Source organism: Aquarana catesbeiana, linkage group LG05, assembly GCF_042186555.1.
Source record: "Aquarana catesbeiana isolate 2022-GZ linkage group LG05, ASM4218655v1, whole genome shotgun sequence".
Taxonomy (NCBI): Eukaryota; Metazoa; Chordata; class Amphibia; order Anura; family Ranidae; genus Aquarana; species Aquarana catesbeiana.
The window spans coordinates 69,743,323-69,763,268 of record NC_133328.1 but is presented as its reverse complement, the minus strand read 5'-3'; the positions used below and the strand labels follow the sequence as shown (position 1 = coordinate 69,763,268).

General features: G+C 45.0%; 1 protein-coding gene across 1 annotated transcript in view; it reads left to right on the top strand.

The window, feature by feature from the left end:
• LOC141144315 (integrin beta-1-A-like) overlaps positions 1 to 19,946 on the top strand; it is a 115,117-nt gene that overhangs the window by 20,794 nt on the left and 74,377 nt on the right. The window contains exons 4-6 of the mRNA XM_073629871.1: positions 490 to 706; positions 803 to 973; positions 15,384 to 15,619. Of these exons, the coding sequence (XP_073485972.1) occupies positions 490 to 706; positions 803 to 973; positions 15,384 to 15,619 (624 nt within the window). The remainder of the gene's footprint in view (positions 1 to 489; positions 707 to 802; positions 974 to 15,383; positions 15,620 to 19,946) is intronic.

Below are 19,946 nucleotides of genomic sequence, written 5' to 3'. Positions count from 1 at the left end.
CAGGTATTAGACCCATGCCTCCTGATTAGCAGAGAGGCGGTTCAGTGTTGGAAAAGCAAATATTCATTTGCTTTTCTAACACACCTGGGTGGACTGCAAACGCAATGCTCTGCTCTCCAAGTCCACCTTTTTTGAAGCCTACTAGTGCCTAATCAGGTGCTTAAAAAAAACACCCCCGCCGCTGTAATTCAGGAGCCCGGCGTCCAAAAAGGGGCTGGACGCCTGAAGAGGGGGTGGCTACAGCGGCTATGGATAGATTCATGCTATGCATGAATCCATATATTCTACATAGAGAAGTAGAGAAGGTAGTGTGACAGGGGGCAGTGCCCGTACGCCCTTAATGAACAGGCCGCCCCTGGGTAGAAGTCATGCTGCTTAAGCTGGCATAACAAGTTAGAAGCCATTTTTTTTTTTATGCAGTTGATTTTATTTATGCACTTGATTTACTTTTCATGTACTTTAATCTCGATACCTTGTTCCTAATTTTAGGATTTTTTGCAAGAAGATGAGCTCACATCTGCACGCTGTGATGAACCTGCTGCTTTGAAAAGTAAGGGCTGTTCAGAGGATAACATTCAGAATCCCAGAGGGAGCAAAGAAAAGCTAAAGGACGATCCTATAACAAATAAAACCGATGGAAAACCTATGAACCCCTCCAACATTACACAGATCAGACCCCAGCAGTTACATTTTGAACTAAGACCAGGTGCAAAAATGGGTTTTGACTCCTGAGCATGGGTTTCTGTGTATAAGCATTGTCACATGGATTCTCTAATATATTTTTATCTTATATTTTGTACAGGAGAGCCCCAGACAATAAATTTAACATTCAGAAGAGCAGAGGATTATCCTATTGACTTATACTATCTTATGGACCTGTCATTTTCCATGAAAGATGATTTAGAGAATGTAAAAAGCCTTGGCACAGCTCTCATGGAAGAAATGAAAAATATTACTTCAGATTTCCGGATAGGTAAGAGTTACATCATAGGCTTGTTATAGAAGAGATAAGACAAACTCTCCTCTAAATATACGCACAGTAGCTGTGCAATTTAAATTGTATTAAAGTATAGTGCTGCTTGGGTATAACTTTTCTTAACTAAACATTATTTATTTTTTATCACATAGGGGACGAAAACTCCCCTTTGTGATACTATTTTTGTGACAGGTTCTCCTTAATGAGATCCCTGATGTCTCACCTCCCCCTCAATGAAGTTAATTGTGCAAAAAAAAAAGAAAAAGAAAAGTGAACAGATTGCACTTCAGTAACACTACCAGGGGTGCATACAAGCGATCAGGTGGCTGTGTGTAATACCTCTGCACTTCACAGAGGTGGCAGTGAAGAAGTTTAAAAGTTTTCAAATATTAATATAAGGAACAACCCAATGAATAGGTATGCAGCCCTTGATTATAAATGTTTGTTTAATTTGCAGGAAAATGCAATCATGCAATGCACATTCATATGACAGCTAAGTGGAAATTAATTATCGCCACAAATAAACAAACACTTTTGTAAATATTTTATTACACACTTTTGTAAATATTTTAATGTGACAACACTGAAGAAATGACACTTTGCTACAATGTAAAGTAGTGAGTATACATCTTTTATAACAGTGTACATTTGCTGTCCCCTCAAAAAAACTCAACACACAGCCATTAATGTCTAAATCGCTGGCAACAAAAGTAAGTACACCCCTAACTGAAAATGTCCATTTTCCCTTCCCGGTGTCATGTGACTTGTTAATGTTAAAAGGTCTCAGGTGTGAATGGGGAGCAGGTGTGTTGAATTTGGTGTTATCACTCTCACTCTCTCATACTGGTCACTGGAACTTCTACATGGCACCTCATGGCAAAGAACTCTCTGAGGATCTGAAAAAAAGAATTGTTGCTCTACATAAAGATGGCCTAGGCTATAAGAAGATTGCCAAGACCCTGAAACTGAGCTGCAGCACGGTGGCCAAGACCATACAGCGGTTTAACAGGACACGTTCCACTCAGAACAGGCCTTGCCATGGTCGATCAAAGAAGTTGAGTGCACGTGCTCAGCGTCATGTCCAAAGGTTGTCTTTGGGAAATAGACGTATGAGTGCTGCCAGCATTGCTGCAGAGGTTGAAGAGGTGGGTTGTTAGCCTGTCAGTGCTCAGACCATACGCCGCACACTGCATCAAATTGGTCTGCATGGCTGTCATCCCAGAAGGAAGCCTCTTCTATAGATGATGCAAAAGCAAGCCCGCAAACAGTTTGTTGAAGAAAGGGAGACTAAGGACATGGATTACTGGAACCATGTCCTTTGGTCTGATGATACCAAGATAAACTTATTTGGTTCAGATGATGTCAAGCGTGTGTCGCGGCAATCAGGTGAAGAGTACAAAGACAAGTGTGTCTTGCCTACAGTCAAGCATGGTGGTGGGAATGTCATGGTCTGGGGCTGCATGAGTGCTGCCATCACTGGGGAGTTACAGTTCATTGAGGGAACCATGAATGCCAACATGTACCGTGACATAATGAAGCAGTGCATGATCCCCTCCCTTCAGAGACTGGGCCGCAGGGCAGTATTCCAACACGATAATGACCCCAAACACACCTCTAAGACGACCACTGCCTTGCTAAAGATGCTGAGGGTAAAGGTGATGGACTGGTCAAGCATGTCTCCAGACCTAAACCTTATTGAGCATCTGTGGGGCATCCTCAAACAGAAGGTGGAGGAGCGCAAGGTCTCTAACATCCACCAGCTCTGTCATGGAGGAGTGGAAGAGGACTCCAGTGGCATCCTGTGAAGCTCTGGTGAACTCCATGCCCAAGAGGGTTAAGGCAGTGTTGCAAAATAATGGTGGCCACACAAAATATTGACACTTTGGGCCCAATTTGGTCATTTTCACTTAGGGATGTACTCACTTTTGTTGCCAGCAATTTAGACATTAATGGCTGTGTGTGTTGGGTTATTTGGAGGGGACAACAAAATTTTTTTATTTTTTTTGGAAAACTGTTTTTATTCACATTTTTATAAACAATACAAAAAGTGCAAAACCCGCAACCATTCCCCCCCCCCCCCCTCCTTCCTCTTCCCCCGTGCAATGTCCCAAAAAATTACAGGCAGTTAAACAGTATTAATTACTCTGTCAGCATCCTTTCATCAATTAAAGCAGTGGAGACTAGATGAGATATAGAGTTGTACACATAAACACTTGTTCGCTACTAAGCATGCCAGGCCATTCTAACATGTGGGTATTCCAGTCATGCATTATTTAAACCCCTTATTTATAGAGTGTCATTGGATGAAAGCCAGCATTGCCATACTTTCTCAAACTTTTTGGGGCAACCCCTACTCAAGTAAGTGGCTTTATAGAAGGGCAATGCCTTATTCACTATGTCCTTCCAGTAGGCCAGGGAGGGAGCTTCAGGCTTTTTCCAGCATAGTAGTATAGCCTTGCATGCATAGAACAAAGTAAGGGAGAGAATGGTTCTTTGTGCCCTAAGCGGTGTCACCTCTTCCACCAGGCCTAGCAGACATACTGATATAGTCAAGGGGACAGGTAGAGAGATTAGGCCTTGAATGGTTCTTGTGACCCCTGCCCAGAACTTCCTTATTGGCTGGCAATGCCAGAATATATGATCGAAATCCGCCATGGCAGTAGTGCAACGCCAGCAAGTCGCGTCATCCGAACTATATATACTGGCTATTCTTGCTGGGGTGTAGTATACCCTATGAAGTATCTTAAATTGAATATACCGATCACGAGCCGACACTAGGACCCGAAATGGGTGGTCCCACATATTATCCCAGTCATCCCCCTGAAAATTGGGGACTAGTGAGCTCCATTTATCCCTACACTTTCTTAGGCCTTTCGACGAATAACTCTTTAGAAGCTTCCGACAGTCTTTTGCATGGACCCGTCACACAGTAACTGTTCCAGGGGCGAAGTTTGGTGTTCCAACTGTGAAGCGAATGCGTACCGCAGCTATAAATAACGGAAAAAGTACCAGTTTGGAGGGTCGTGCCTATCCTTTAATTGACCAAAAGTGAGCAGTCCCCCCCTACTATGTTCTTCAATTGTTTGATGCTGACTCGGGCCCATATTATTGGGTCCAGAATTTCACTAAAATGGGATAGTCTAGGATTGAACCATAATGGAGTGTCCCGCGACCATACCTCTGTTGCAGAGTGCACTAGCACCCTTGCCCTGTCCCACGCGCAGATAGTAGCGCACATGGAGCCAGTCAAAGGCGCCGTTACCTGTGGTCCCCTGTGCACCAAATAGCAAAGGATCCCATAAGTGCAGCTTCAAGTACTGTTGCTGCATCACCATCATCTCTTACCAGCCAGCGCCTGGCAATCACCATTTGCCCTGCTATAAAATACTTAAACAGGTCTGGGAGAGCTAATCCTCCCTGTCCATGGGGTTCCTGTAATGTACGGAGACCTATTCTGGGATGACCGGAGCACCACAGGTAGGAGCTAAACAGGCTATTTGCACTCTTAAAGAATGAGCATGGGGCCCATATTGGAGTCTTGCGCAAAAAATAGACTGGTAAGATTTTCATTTTAAGAAGATTCACCCTACCGATCAGGGAGAGTAGTAAATGCTTCCAGGCATCTAACTGAATCTTAACTTTTACAAGTAGCAGCATTAAATTGAGTGATAGGTACTGGGAGTCACCAACTTTGGGGGATACGCAAACACCCAAATATTTAAATTCAGATACCCAGGCTATAGGGACCAAAGGTGATGCCCGAGCCTGAGCTCCATCATCGATAGCCATGACATTGGACTTCTCCCAATTAACTTGTAGGCCCGAAAACCTTGCAAAGATGCTTAGAATCTTAAATATTGCTTCTAGTGATGATCCCCGGTCCTCTAAAAACAGAAGCATGTCATTCGCATATAAGGCAGTGCATTCACGAATGCCTCCTACCTCAATGGCTTTTACCTCTGTGGATGCATGCAGAGCAATAGCTATGGGTTCAATGGCCAAGGCAAATAAGCCGGTGAGAGCGGGCATCCCTGACGCGTCCCCCTACCCACCGAGAACTGTGCAGAGACCGACAAGCCTATCTTAATTGACGCCTTGGGCTTACTGTACTGCAGAGAGATCCAGGTAAGAAAAACATCTCCAAACCCCATATACTGTAGTACCGTGGACATATAATGCCAGTCCACGGAATCAAAGGCTTTAGCCATATCTAAGAACACTATCACTCTGGCCCCAGGGTTAGCATGTGTAGCACTGGTAGATTTACAATCTACCGCAGATTAGGTAAATTTAGTAAATTGGGTGTTAGGAAGGTTAAAAGTTCGCATCTGTTCCAGCTTGGCTGACGTTGTGTGTGCTTCCGTGCTGACCGGTGGGTGTCACTGTTACCATTAATCAGTGTTGGAAGGGCAACGTGTCGAAGTGTATAGATGCTCCTCTGTCTCAGAGACAAGCTCGGTGGAGGTGGTCCTCCGAGTTGCATTCTGGGAAGGGGGTATTTATGGGACAGATGCCATGTTTTAGGGTTCGTTTTACAGCCACCTGCTGGCCCTCCTGGCCGACAGGTATGCGTTAAGGAGCTACCTCGTGGCCCTCCGATCGGAAGGCCCACGATGCTGCGGGGGGTGGGTCCAGAGGCTTGTCTGGGGCCTACCACCGCAGCCGAGGAATGGTCCTGTGTGACGAAGCTGGACAGCCGAGGAGATCCGAGGGGAGGACCGTCTTGGAGAGATCACGCAGCGTGCTGGTCTATAGAGGGGCCTGGTGACTCGGTTGCAGGACGTATCCAAAAGAAGTAATTCCACAGCATAGTGTCGCCAGTTTGGCTTAAAGGTTCAGGCACTGTGACTGACTGTTCACTGCAGAAGATCTGATACATCCTGTGACAGAGGATCGTGCAGATTTACCCCCCCAAGTAAATCTGTGGCAGAGACTTTAGATTCGTGCTGCGTGCTGGCTGCTAGACCGGTGAGAGAGGCCTATCCAGACGAGCAAAGAGTGTGTCCCATGAGGAGAATGCATTCCACATAATTATCTGAAATCTACCGGGACATTTGTCGCTAAGATATTAGAAGAAGATATTTGAGTTTCTCCTGAAGGTTTCCTTTTCCACCTCTTTCCTGCTACTTCCTAAAGTTTGACTGTTTAATAAAGCATTGAAAACGTACTCCAGTGTTGGTGCATGTGTGTCGTCCAGCAGTAAACTCAACGGAACCCCTAGACCCGGTGACGGTTAAACAGAGGGAAGCAAAGTGAAGGTAACAGACCTGCTTAAACCAGCAGCTCCACCATGAGTTAGTGCTACATGTGGGGGCGTCGTCCGGGATTTGTTGACCGACAATTATTGCAACCCAGTGGAGTGTTTTACTGGGAGTTTACAGAGAGAGCTGGACTTTAAAAAAATCTTTTCAGGAAGAGGAAAGGTTAAACTGCAGGACTTTGTTTTTGGTGCGTAGACGCTGGGCGCCAGAAGAGGCCCGTAAGCTACGTGACTGAAAGAACAAGTGGGAGGAGTTACCCTACTTGCTACCGCATGGGACGCGTGTAGTGTGCTTGGCGCCAGAGGAGAAGAGAAGCCTCGTGATCGTGCTGAAAAGATCAGAGTGTGGCCATGTCTTTTCCAGCATTGCAATCGGTTGTGGGACCCAGAGTGTTCCCGGCAAGCACCGTGATGAATACTGTGCAATCTGGAACTCTGCTCACGGATACTGGAGTTCGAATGAAACTGCAGGGGAAGTTTGTCCTGTATACCTCGGGAGATGTTGAGGGACTGGGCATGACCTGCCATCGATGTGGAGGATTGGCCGTGCATCTTCGTCCATTCGGCCGATGTCCGCAGTGTGGAGAGTATTTGTTTGCAGTGGAGCCACCTACTATGCCACCCCGTGCCTATCGGATGGATTGGGTGACAGGTGTCACTACAGTGGAAGCTGCTACCGCTACAGAAAAAGAGCGACGGGCCGCCATTTCGCCTGTTGCTGCCAACAATGTTTCAGAGAGAGACACTGCTGCTGCTGTTTCATCAGGAGACATTACTGTGATTCCTGAGTCCACTACACCTGTTCCTGTAGTACCTATTCAGAAGAAGGTGGGCTATGTGAAAGCTTCTCGCGGCCGTGGTCGAGGCCTACCCCAGAGGTTACCTGAGCCAGAGCTACCAGAGTCTACGTCTGGAACCGGTAAGCCATTGTTGGGGACTGTAAATAAGTATTTGCCAGCAGAAGAATTGAGAGACTCGGAAATAGAATCCATGTCGGATCTTTCCGGGGATGATGACTTGTTCGAAACCATGTCGCAAGAGCTATTGTGGTCACAAGGCGAAGATGTTGCCTCCACAATGACCCTTCCTGAATGGACTGCCATGAGTTCTGGGAAGACGTCGCCCTGTGTGGAGACGCACAGTGCTATTGTTGGGACTTTGTCAAAAGTTATTGATTCACTACAGACACCGGCTGGGTCTATGGTGAAAAAGTCATTAGACTCCTGTGTACCGTCTGGTATGGGAAAAGACAGATCTTTGCCAAAACTTGCTCGCTTGCAAAGGATGTTAAACAAGCGTGTGGCCGCAGAGTATGGTTTAGAATTTCCCTATGTGCCCCAGGATGTCATGCGGGAGATTGAAGCTAATAGGGAACTTTGGTACAATGAAGCTATTTGGGACTACTTATCTGTGCCTAAGCCCTTTAGAAAGACTGGATGTTCTGTTCGGATGGATGAACGTTTTAACGGATGCTTTGTTCATTGGAACTATGGTCGGCATATCTATGCTGATAAAGTGATGATCTGCAGACCGGGAAAGGACAATGCTGTATATTTTATCACCACTGTAGATAAAGAAGGAAAATATGTGACTCTACCAGATCCTCGGTTCTGCTGGTAATTGTGGACACTAATACTTTGAAGTTAGCTAGTTAGATAGCGACAGGGTAAAGAGATCTGCGTGGTCAAGATCTACAGATCCTGTTCTGTGTTTGAATCCAAGGACTTCTGTTTGCTAGCCAGATTTCTTTTATAAGAAAAGTTCTTATGCAGGGATGGACTCCTAAAGATTATATATATATTTTGGTATGGATCATGGGAAGAGAGTCTCATTTTAAATTAAGGTTTGGTTCCTTGAGCTGTATAGTGTATAAATATGTGTGTTTAAATAGGTTTCTTTTTCAGGGATCACCGGATCATATGCAGAGCTGGGAGGCTTTTCAGCTAGTTAGTTAGTGAGGTTTAATAAAAATATACTATATATTGTGGTTTTGTTCGCGGCTGTGAACATAATGTTTTATAGATATAAGTCATAATGTCTTTTAACTTTTTCTTTCTCTTTACCTATCTAAAGTTATGAGAAACTCAAATGCTACTCTCAGGCTTGAGAATTACTGTTACTGCGTTCAGGACAGACGTTGGGGACAACGTCTATTGTAGTGGGGGGAGTATGTAGCGCTGGTAGATTTACAATCTACCGCAGATTAGGTAAATGTAGTAAATTGGGTGTTAGGAAGGTTAAAAGTTCGCCTCTGTTCCAGCTTGGCTGACGTTGTGTGTGCTTCCCTGCTGACCGGTGGGTGTCGCTGTTACCATTAGTCAGTGTTGGAAGGGCAACGTGTCGAAGTGTATAGATGCTCCTCTGTCTCGGAGACAAGCTCGGTGGAGGTGGTCCTCTGAGTTGCATTCTGGGAAGGGGGTATTTATGGGACAGACGCCATGTTTTAGGGTACGTTTTACAGCCACCTGCTGGCCCTCCTGGCCGACAGGTATGTGTTAAGGAGCTACCTCGTGGTCCTCCGATCGGGAGGCCCACGATGCTGCGGCGCAGGGGTGGGTCTAGAGGCTTGTCTGGGGCCTACCACCGCGGCCGAGGAATGGTCCTGAGCTGTCGGTCCTGTGTGACGAAGCTGGACAGCCGAGGAGATCCCAGGGGAGGACCCGTCTTGGAGAGATCATGCAGCGTGCTGGTCTATAGAGGGGCCTGGTGACTTGGTTGCAGGACGTATCCAAAAGAAGTAATTCCACAGCATAGTGTCGCCGGTTTGGCTTAAAGGTTCAGGCACTGTGACTGACTGTTCACTGCAGAAGATCTGATACATCCTGTGACAGAGGATCGTGCAGATTTACCCACCCAAGTAAGTCTGTGGCAGAGACTTTAGATTCGTGCTGCGTGCTGGCTGCTAGACCGGTGAGAGAGGCCTATCCAGACGAGCAAAGAGTGTGTCCCATGAGGGGAATGCATTCCACATAATTATCTGAAATCTACCGGGACATTTGTCGCTAAGATATTAGAAGAAGATATTTGAGTTTCTCCCGAAGGTTTCCTTTTCCACCTCTTTCCTGCTACTTCCTAAAGTTTGACTGTTTAATAAAGCATTGAAAATGTACTCCAGTGTTGGTGCGTGTGTGTCGTCCAGCAGTAAACTCAACGGAACCCCTAGACCCGGTGCCGGTGAAACAGAGGGAAGCAAAGTGAAGGTAACAGACCCGCTTAAACCAGCAGCTCCACCGTGAGTTAGTGCTACACATGATTAATCTGGAAGTGTGCAAGGAGATTTGTGTCTGTGGATTTCTGGGAATGAAGCCCGTTTGACCTATGTCTACCAGTGTGGTGATTACCTTCAATAATCTTGTGGCTAATATCTTTGTTAAGATCTTAAGATCCTGATTAAGGAGAGCTTTGGGTCTATAGGAGGAGCAGCTCAGGGGGTCCTTGCTTGGTTTGGGCAACAGGACCACCTGAGCCTCCATAAGAGAATCCGGTAGAATCCTGTGTTCTAAACAGAAGTGGAACAAAGTCTTAAGTCTTGGGACAAGAGTTTCTAGGTGCAACCTATACCACTCTATGCAAAATCTATCTGGCCCTGGTGATTTGTGTGGCGGGAATGATCAATTTTTTTCTCTGTGATCTCTACCTCTAGGCTATTTTTATCTATCTCAGACAGCACTTGAATGCACAGGGTGGTAAGCAGGGATTCAAGATCCTGTTTGTTATAGACCGGGATAGGTGTGTAGAGTGTTCTATAATAGTCCACAAAAGTGTCTAGATGTCACTGAGAGTTGGTAATACGGGGGATATTAGTCTGGACTCTATGTTCTGCAACTAACATAGCTAGGAGTTTTCCGTTTTTATCTCCTTGTTCAAAAAGGGACTCTGCTCTCCTTGTCCAAGAAGTGTGTGTCAACTCAGTGAAATTAAACGCCAAAAGACGGCGTGCTTTGGTGTAAGTGACATCTGACTGGTTGGTTGCGTGGGTCAGCTCACACATCCACTCTCCGTCCTGCAATTCCTGTGACACAGCATTGAATTGTTTGCATGCTTGCTTGTTCGCTGAGATATGTTGGACTCACATACACGCCATAAAGGCATCCCAAACTATAGGCAAGGGAGCTGACTGCAAGTTATCCTCCCAGTAACCAGAAAATACTGGTGCCACCTGGGAAGCAACCGATTCTACCTCCAACCAACCTGGGCCTAACCGCCATGAACCCCCTCTGACCTGTAAGGGTAGACCAATATGTATCCGTAAAGGCGCGTGATCTGACAGGCCCCCGCAATATAATTAGCTCCCCTCACCAGCTGCATCATTGAAGCATTTGCGAACGCTAGATCAATCCTTGAGGAAGACTTATGCGTTTTGGATACATGTGAGAAAGTTTTAGTGGTGGGATTTTTCCATCTCCATAACTCCGTGAAAGATAGCCGTCTCTGCCCAGGCTGACAGTTCTATGGACGCAACTCTCTTGGAATTAGAGGAGTCTAGAGTAGCACTTAAAATGGCATTGAAGTCACCTGCTACAATGAGGGGCAAGTGCATGAAAGGAGCCAATCTACCCAACAGGTCATACAGCACCTGTATTTGAAATGGAGGGGGAACATATAAATTTACTAACACCATCTTATGCATATATGTCAGCCACAACAATCGCATACCGGCCTCCTGGATCCATGATGACCTGATGAATGGTGCAGGGGACTGTTTTGCTGATCAAAATAGCCACTCCCCTGGTGTAAGTGGAGTACATAGCATGTAGGGCACGTTGGATCCAGGAGCGCCGCATGGTCAGAACCCTATTGCCATCTAAATGTGTCTCCTGCAGGAAGATAATATGAGGCTTAAGTGGTTTCAAGTATTGGAACATTAGGGCTCTGCGAAATTTATCGTTTAGGCCTCTAATGTTCCAAGACAGTAAATCAAATACGATTCCGGCCATAGAAATACCTTATAAAGAAATATATCAAATAGCATATCTGTTCTATAAATTCTAGCGACCAGTGACCACTGAAGGTCTCTAGATTATAGGTCTCAAATGGCCAAGGGTGTAATATGGCACATTGCACACCCAAACACAAAAATATCCCCAATCCTGCATAACTCCCTGCTGCTGTGTAAAACATTCAAACTAATAGACCCTCCTTCCACATAATTCCAGGAGTGTTAATTTTTGTACACACCCAATATAGAAATGCCTCCAGCAGGGTTATAATGATACAGGCGTCCTCCAGAAAGTCCTGGTCCTGCCAGCAGTACGGTGTAAAGGAATCAATATGAATCAATATGTCAAGATGTTAGGGTGTATACGTGGCCCCCACTATGCATGCCATCCTCCCCCCCCCCCCCCCCATAGATATCAAGATCTCCAAAACTGGTCAAGAAAAGTAAAAACCCCAACTTCCAATTCACAAATTGTTGATCCACTCATTGGCCTCCTCAGGCGTATCAAAAAATCAGACCGTGCCCTTATGAGGGATCCGCAGCCAGCTGGGATACAGCATACCATACTTGATATTTTTTTCCCAAAGACGGCGTTTCACCTCGTTGAAGGATCTGCAATGTTTTTGAACCTCAGCCGAGAAATCCGGGAACAACATCAGTTTGGTGTTTTCATACGGTAATTCAGGATGCTTCCTCGCCTCCGCCAGGATCATATCCCTATTTCGGAAGTTCAAAAGTCGCACCAGGAATGGTCTGGGATGTGCACCCTCCGGGCGTTTTCCCATGGGTACCCTGTGTCCCCTTTCAACTATGTACGTGGGCGGCATATCTGGTAGGTTCAGCAATTGTTTAAACAGGTTTTTGGCAAATATGGCAGGTTTCTGGCCCTCTGCTTCTTCCGGTAGGCCTACCACGCGGATGTTATTTCGCCTCTGCCTGTTCTCGGCGTCATCCATTTTATGTACAAGGGAACTCACCAGCGACTGCAGCTCTGCAATTTGTGCGGTATGCGAGCCCTGCTGATCTTCTACTGTGCCAATCTGGTCCTCCGCTTCAGTAATTCTCCCTCTCATTTTATTTAGATCATGGTGGATCAGCGTGCACTCTGATGCCAGATGGTCAATGCAGACCATCATCATGGTTTTGAAGCCCTGTATGGCAGCCAAGATCGGTTTGGTAATCACTTCTGGTGCTGTCTCTAGTGCTGCAGAGGTGAGAGCAGCCTCCAGTGCAGCAGAGGAAGATGACATGGCTGAGGGAGATGCTGATATTCCTGGGCTCTGCACTGTCCCCTGCCCGCTCCGTATACCGGAAGTGGAGGCTAAGATGGCGCCTGGTGAGCTCGCACCCCACCCCTTCCCAGAGTGCTGTGATTTCGGGTCTTTGGTGGGCTCACCACGGCCTTTAGCCGACAAGATTGCCGCAGGGGGTCCTGGATACCTGCGGGAGCTGCCGTGTTTTTTTTGGGCATATAGAAGGTCTGTACACAGGGCGGTAGATTCGGATAGGCACGAAGCTCTGGAGTCACATGTCCGTCCGGCTTCACATCCCGGCCACGCCCCAACAAATTTACACTGTTATACAAGCTGTACACTCAATACTTTACATTGTAGCAAAGTGTAATTTTTCAGTGTTGTCACATGAAAAGATATAATAAAATATTTACAAAAATGTGAGGGGTGTACTGACTTTTGTGAGATACTGTAGTTATCCTGTCATATCCTGGATGTTCCAATACTCCAGTCCCTTGCTAGGATAACCTTAAAACGAAGGAACTTCATTTATCAAAATAAAAAACTGGCATGTGAATGTAAAAGAATTGCTTCACGTGTGTAGAATCAAATACAGTGGGGAAAATAATTATTTGATCCCCTGCTGATTTTGTAAGTTTGCCCACTTACAAAGAAATTAAGGGTCTATAATTTTTATCATAGGTGTATTTTAAATGATAGAATATCAACAGAATTGACAGAATATCAACCAAAATCTAGAAAAAACACAATAACAATATTATAAATTGAGTTGCAGCTCCATGAGAAAAATCAATATTTGATCCCCAAGCAAAACATGACTTAGTGCTTGGTGGAGAAACCCTTTTTGGAAAGCACAGAGGTAAGGCATTTCTTGTAGTTGGTTACCAGGTTTGCACATATCTTAGGAGGGATTTTGGTTCTTGAGCCACTCCTTTGTTGCCTTGGTGGTATGTTTTGGGTCATTGTCATGCTGGAAGACCCACCCACAACCCATCTTCAGTGTTCTAGCTGAGGTAAGAAGGTTCTCATCCAAGATTTTACGATTCACGGCCCAGTCCATTGGCCCCTCAATGTGGCAAAGTCAGCCTGTACCTTTAGCAGAGAAACAGCCCTAAAGCATGTTTCCACCTCCGTGTTTGACTGTAGGTTCTCAGGATTATAGTCAGCATTTTTCTTCCTCCCAACATGGCAAGTCGAGTTAATGCCAAAGAGCTCAATTTTGGTCTAATCTGGCCACAGCACTTTCTCCCAATCCTTCTCTGAATCATTTGGATGTTTATTGGCAAATTTCAGATGGGCCTGTACATGTGCTTTTTTGAGGAAGGGGACATTGCGGGCGCTGAAGGATTTCAGTCCATGGCAGCGTATTGTGTTACCAAAGATTTGTTTGGTGACTGAGGTCCCAACTACCTTGAGATCATTCACAAGCTCCTCCCGTGTAGTTTTGGGCTGATCCCTCATTTTTCTCATGATTATCCTTACTCAATGACACAAAGTCTACCATAGACATCAAGACAGAGGCCGATTGATGTTTATTTTGTATTTCTTCCATTTGCGAATAATTGCTCCAACAGTTGTCTCCTTCTCACCAACCTATATGCTGATGGTCTTGTTGCCCATTCCAACCTTGTACAGGTCTAAAATCTTGTCCCTAATATCCTAACATCCTTTGACAGCTCTTTGCTCTTGCCCTTGATGGGTTTGAATGGAAGAAAGAGATTCTGTGGACAGGTGTCTTTTATACACATAGCAAGTTGTCATTAGGAGCACCTTCCTAAATTGACAGGACTAATATGTGTGCCACATGAGCACATACTGTAGCCAGAATTATTGTTGGTTGGTAGGGGATCAAATACTTATTTTACTCACTGAACCGCAACTCAATTTATAACATTCGTATACTGTAATGTGTTTTTTTCTGGATTTTTGGTTGATATTCTATCTCTTTCATTTAAAACACACCTATGATAAAAATGATAGATCCTTCATTTCTTTGTAAGTAGGCAAACTTACAAAATCTACAGGGGATCGAATAACTATTTTTCCCACTGTATAACTGAATACGTGAAAGTTCTGGGAATGTGTTTATTAATTATATTCTGGAGAAACATTTCAGGAGCATATGGTAGTGGAAAGTCCAGTTTTATCCCAAGATTAGAGAAGACTGTGGACCAGTAGGTTTGGATATGAAAGTGACCCACATGGTCAGCAACACGACATGGACATTGTGCATGGGCCTGAAGACCCATTTTACCCAACCCCTTTGATGTATAATAGAGACTATGAATAAATATAAAGGCATTATAAACCTTCCTACCTGCACTTTGTGTTTTTTACTTGCATAAAGTGTGCATTGATCATGTAGTTACATGGATTCAGCAATTTCATGTGGCAGGGCATGGCACTGCACATAAAAAGGTCTTTACCAAGTAACTATAGACCTGTTTTTTTAACTTCTATAGTTGGGAAGTTACTTGAGCCCCACATTCTTATTCAACTGCCATCTAGGTCTGTTCTTACCTGCCTCGACACATGATTCTGAATCATTTTAGGAAAGCATTGCTTTCAAGTAAGTACTTCACCCCCCCCCCCCCCTCCCCACCAGCTTGTCTCATATTTCAAATCTGCACCACTAAGTTAATTCCACACTGGGGGCACACAGGGAAGCCACCAGACCTCTTTTCACAAGGCTCTGCACATCGTGCCTGTGGGCGGGGGGGGAATCCTCCCTGCTGCTCTATTGTATTATGACAGCAGTACTATACCAACGGTCCCATTTGAGAGAAATCAATCATTAGACTGACTCTTCTCGAAAGGCAATGACCACAGATAGATTGAAATTCGGCTGGTCCCTGCTTAAGTTGCCCTTTGTACGTATGTTGGAATTTTACTGAATTTTATTTTATAATGCTGGGTGCGTGATGTGCCACTACTTATCTGTCTGTTTTGCTTCAGGTTTCGGGTCCTTTGTAGATAAGACAGTCATGCCATTTATTAGTACTGCTCCTGCTAAACTTATCAACCCATGCACCTCTCAGAATTGTACCAGTCCATTCAGTTACAAGAATGTACTCAGCCTCACAAGTAATGGAAGTCTTTTCAATGAACTAGTAGGGAAACAGCAGATCTCTGGTAATCTGGATTCCCCAGAAGGTGGATTTGATGCCATTATGCAAGTCGCTGTGTGTGGTGTAAGTACTGAAGAAAATGTATAGCGTACATTGGAACCAACAATTTCTGCACCTACATGTGTTTCATAAAGATAACCTGTCATTACATCACACATAATCCTTTAGTTCAGTGTTTTGAATCATAAGCCTACTTGTGCCCTAAATGCTTTCAATCCTGCCTAATACTAAAGTGTGTGTAAACCCTAACAATAAATTGCTTCTATATGCTTCATTTTGGTCTGATTAATATACCACTGAAAGCATTTTGTTATATCTGTTTGATAAGGGCAAAAATACCTGTTGATCCTGCTAGAAATACAGTTATGCCCCATACACACGGTCGGACATTGATCGGACATTCCGACAACAAAATCCTAGGATTTTTTCCGACGGATGTTGGCTCAAACTTGTCTTGCATACACACGGTCACACAAAGTTGTCGGAAAATCCGATCATTCTGAACCCGGTGACGTAAAACACGTATGTCGGGACTATAAATGGGGCAGTAGCCAATAGCTTTAATCTCTTTAATTATTCTGAGCATGCGTGGCACTTTGTGCGTCGGATTTGTGTACACACGGATTTTGTTGTCGGAAAATTTTATAGCCTGCTCTCAAACTTTGTGTGTCGGAAAATCCGATGGAAAATGTGTGATGGAGCCTACACACGGTTGGAATCCGACCGTGTGTACGGGGCATTACAGTGAATATAAAAAGTCTACACACCCCTGTTAAAATGTCAGTTTTCTGTGATGTAAAAAATGAGACTAAATAAATCATTTCAGAACTTTTTCCACCTTTAATGTGACCTATAAACTGTACAACTCAGTTGAAAAACAAACTGAAATCTTAGGCGGAGGGAAGTAAAGATAAAAAAATTAAATAATCTGGTTGCATAAGTGTGCACACTCTTAAACTAATACTTTGTTGAAGCACCTTTTGATTTTATTACATCACTCAGTGTTTTTGGGTATGAGTCTATCAGCATGGCACATCTTGACTTGACAATATTTGCCCACTCTCCTTTTGCAAAAGCACACTGATGTAAAAAAATAAGACAAAGATAAATCATTTTAAGAACTTTTTCCACCTTAAGGCCGGGTTCACACTGGCACGACACAACAGTCGTACGACTGCGGATCCGACTTTGCCCTATGACTTGAAGTCCGACATCTGTCCGACTTCAATGAACGGGGATCTGACTTTGATTCTGACAATGCAGGCACTTTGTGTCTGGTATGAATCTTTAGAGGGAACTCCACGCCAAATTAAAAAAATAAACGTCATGGGTTCCCCCCTCCAAGAGCATACTAGGCCCTTCAGTCTGGTATGGGTTTTAAGGGGAACCCCCATGCCGAAAAAACGGTGTGGGAGTCCCCCCCAAGATCCATACCAGACCCTTATCCGAACACAGCCCCACAGGTCAGGAAGGGGGGTGGGGACGAGCGAGCGCCCCCCCTCTCCTGAACCGTTTAAGGCTGCATGCCCTCAACATGAGGGGGTGGGTGCTTTGGGGCAGGGGGGGCCCTGTGTCCCCCCACCCCTTAGCACCTTGTCTCCATGTTGATGAGGACAAGGGCCTCTTCACGACAACCCTGGACGTTGGTTGTCGGGGGGGCTTATCAGATCCCGGCTCCCCACCATGATACAATGTACCCCAACCTATTCACCCAAAAAAAGTGTCAAAAATAAAACACAGTACACAGGATTTTAAAGTAATTTATTAAGGCAGCTCCGGCGTCTCTTCCGATTTCTTCTTCCCTCTCCGACTGTTCTGCGTCCTCCGCTGACGTCTTCTGCCTCTGCCGGTTCTTCTCCCCTGTCTGGGTCTTCTCCGCTGATGTCTTCTAGCCCTCTCCATTTCTTCTCCCTCTGTCCACTGTCTTCTGCCACTGCCGGGTCTTCTCTGCTGTCTTCTCACTCTTTTGCTGGGTCTTCTCCACTGTCTTCTCCCTCTGTTCTTCTTCCGATGTTGACTCGATGCTCTCTCCCGCTCTAATGCTGGGTGCGCGGTGTGCCACTACTTATATTGGCATGGGGCGATGTCATCCAGGGGTCCCACCCCTTATGACATCACCTCCCAATCAGGCCCCGCCCCTTATGACATCACCGCCCCATTAGTTTTTTTAACTAAAATAATATGGTTGCATAAGTGTTCACACCCTTAAACTAATACATTGTTGAAGCACCTTTTGATTTTATTACAGCACTCAGTTTTTTGGGGTATGAGTCCATCAGCATGGCACATCTTGACTTGCCAATATTTGTTTTTGTGCCAAACATATCTTTGAAATTATGGCCAAAAAGTTCAACCTTGGTTTCATCAGACCATAACACATTTTCCCACATGCTTTTAGGAGACTTCAGATGTGTTTTTACAAAATTAAACCGGGCTTGGATGTTTTTCTTCGTAAGAAAAGGCTTCCGTCTTGCTACTCTACCCCATAGCCCAGACATGTGAAGAATACGGGAGATTGTTGTCATATGTACCACACAGTCAGTACTTGCCAGATATTCCTTCAGCTCCTTTAATGTTGCTGTAGGCCTCTTGGCAGCCTCCCTGACCAGTTTTCTTCTCGTCTTATAATCAATTTTGGAGGGATGTCCAGTTCTTGGTAATGTCACTGTTGTGCCATATTTTCTCTACTTGATGATGACTGTCTTCACTCTGTTCCATGGTATATGTAATGCCTTGGAAATTCTTTTGTACCCTTCTCCTGACTGATACCTTTTAACAATGAGATCCAGATCATAGGTCACATTAATGGTGGAAAAAGTTCTGAAATGAATAGCCTTCTTGATCCCCTTCAGTCTGGATTTCGCCCTCAGCACTCCACAGAAACTGCTCTCCTAAAACTAACAAATGATCTACTAAAGGCCAAAACTAAGGGACACTATTCTGTACTCCTACTCCTGGACCTCTCTGCTGCCTTTAATATGGTTGACCACCCCCTCCTCCTCAAAAACCCCATGCCTTTGGCCTCCACGACTGTACTCTTCGCTGATTCTCTACCTACTATCCAACCGCACCTTTAGCGTTACTTACAATTCTACTTCTTCCTCTCCTCTTCCTTTCTCTGTTGGAGTCCCCCAGGTTTCTGTTCTTGGACCCCTTCTTATTTCAATCTACACTTCCACCCTGGGCCAGCTTATGGCCTCCTACAGTATCCAATACCATCTCTACGCTGACGACACTCAAATCTGTTTCTCTACCCCTCAACTCACTCCATCATTCTCCTCGTGTCTCACTAATTTACTATCAGATATATCAGTCTGGATGTCACACCACTTCCTCAGACTTAGTTTATCCAAAACCTCCCCCACGTGCCCCCTCCCCCGATCTCTGCACAACTATCAGCCCATCCCCACATGCCAAGGTTCTAGGTGTAGTCCTGGACTCTGAACTCTCCTTTAAGCCCCACATCCAATCACTGTCCAAATCTTGCCGCCTCAACCTCTGCAACATCTCCAAAATACGCCCCCTTTCTAACCAATGACACAACAAAGCTCTTAATTCACTTACTAGTCATCTCTTGCCTTGATTACTGCAACTCCCTCCTCATTGGCTTACCCCTACATACTCTATCCCCCCTTCAATCCATCATGAAGGCTGCTGCCAGACTCACCCACCTTACTAATTACTCCGTGTTTGCTACTCCTCTCTATCAATCCCTCCACTGGCTTCCGCTCACCCAACGAATTAAATTCAGAATATTAATGACTACCTACCAAGCCATCCACAACTCTGCCCCCAGCTACATCACTGACCTAGTCTCAAAATACCAACCTATTTGTTCTCTTCGTTCTTCGCAAGACCTCCTGCTCTCTAGCTCTCTCATCACCTCCCCCCACGCTCACCTCAAGGACATTTCCAGAGCCTCTCCAAGCCTATGGAACACCTTACCCCAATCTGTTCACTTATCTCCTACTCTATTTAGCTTTTAGACAATCCCTGAAAACCCTTCTCTTCAGAGAAGCCTATCCTACCCACACCTAACAACTGTATTTTCCACTTGACCTTCCCTTCTAGATTGTAAGCTCTATCAAGCAGGGCCCTCTGATTCCTCCTGTATTGTATTGTAATTGTACCGTCTTCCCCGATGTTGTAAAGCGCTGTGCAAACTGTTGGCGCTATATAAATCCTGTATAATAATAATAATAATCTTTGTCTCATTTTTTTACATCATAGAAACCTGACATTTTAACAGGGGTGTGTAGAATTTTTATATCCATTGTATCAAGTTGATGTGTCTCTGTCTGCATGTGTCATCTTAAGTAGTGTTAGCGTCCTGTCAAATTCACTACAGAGCTACAGAACACCCTAATCTCCCCCATGTGAAGAAGATGAC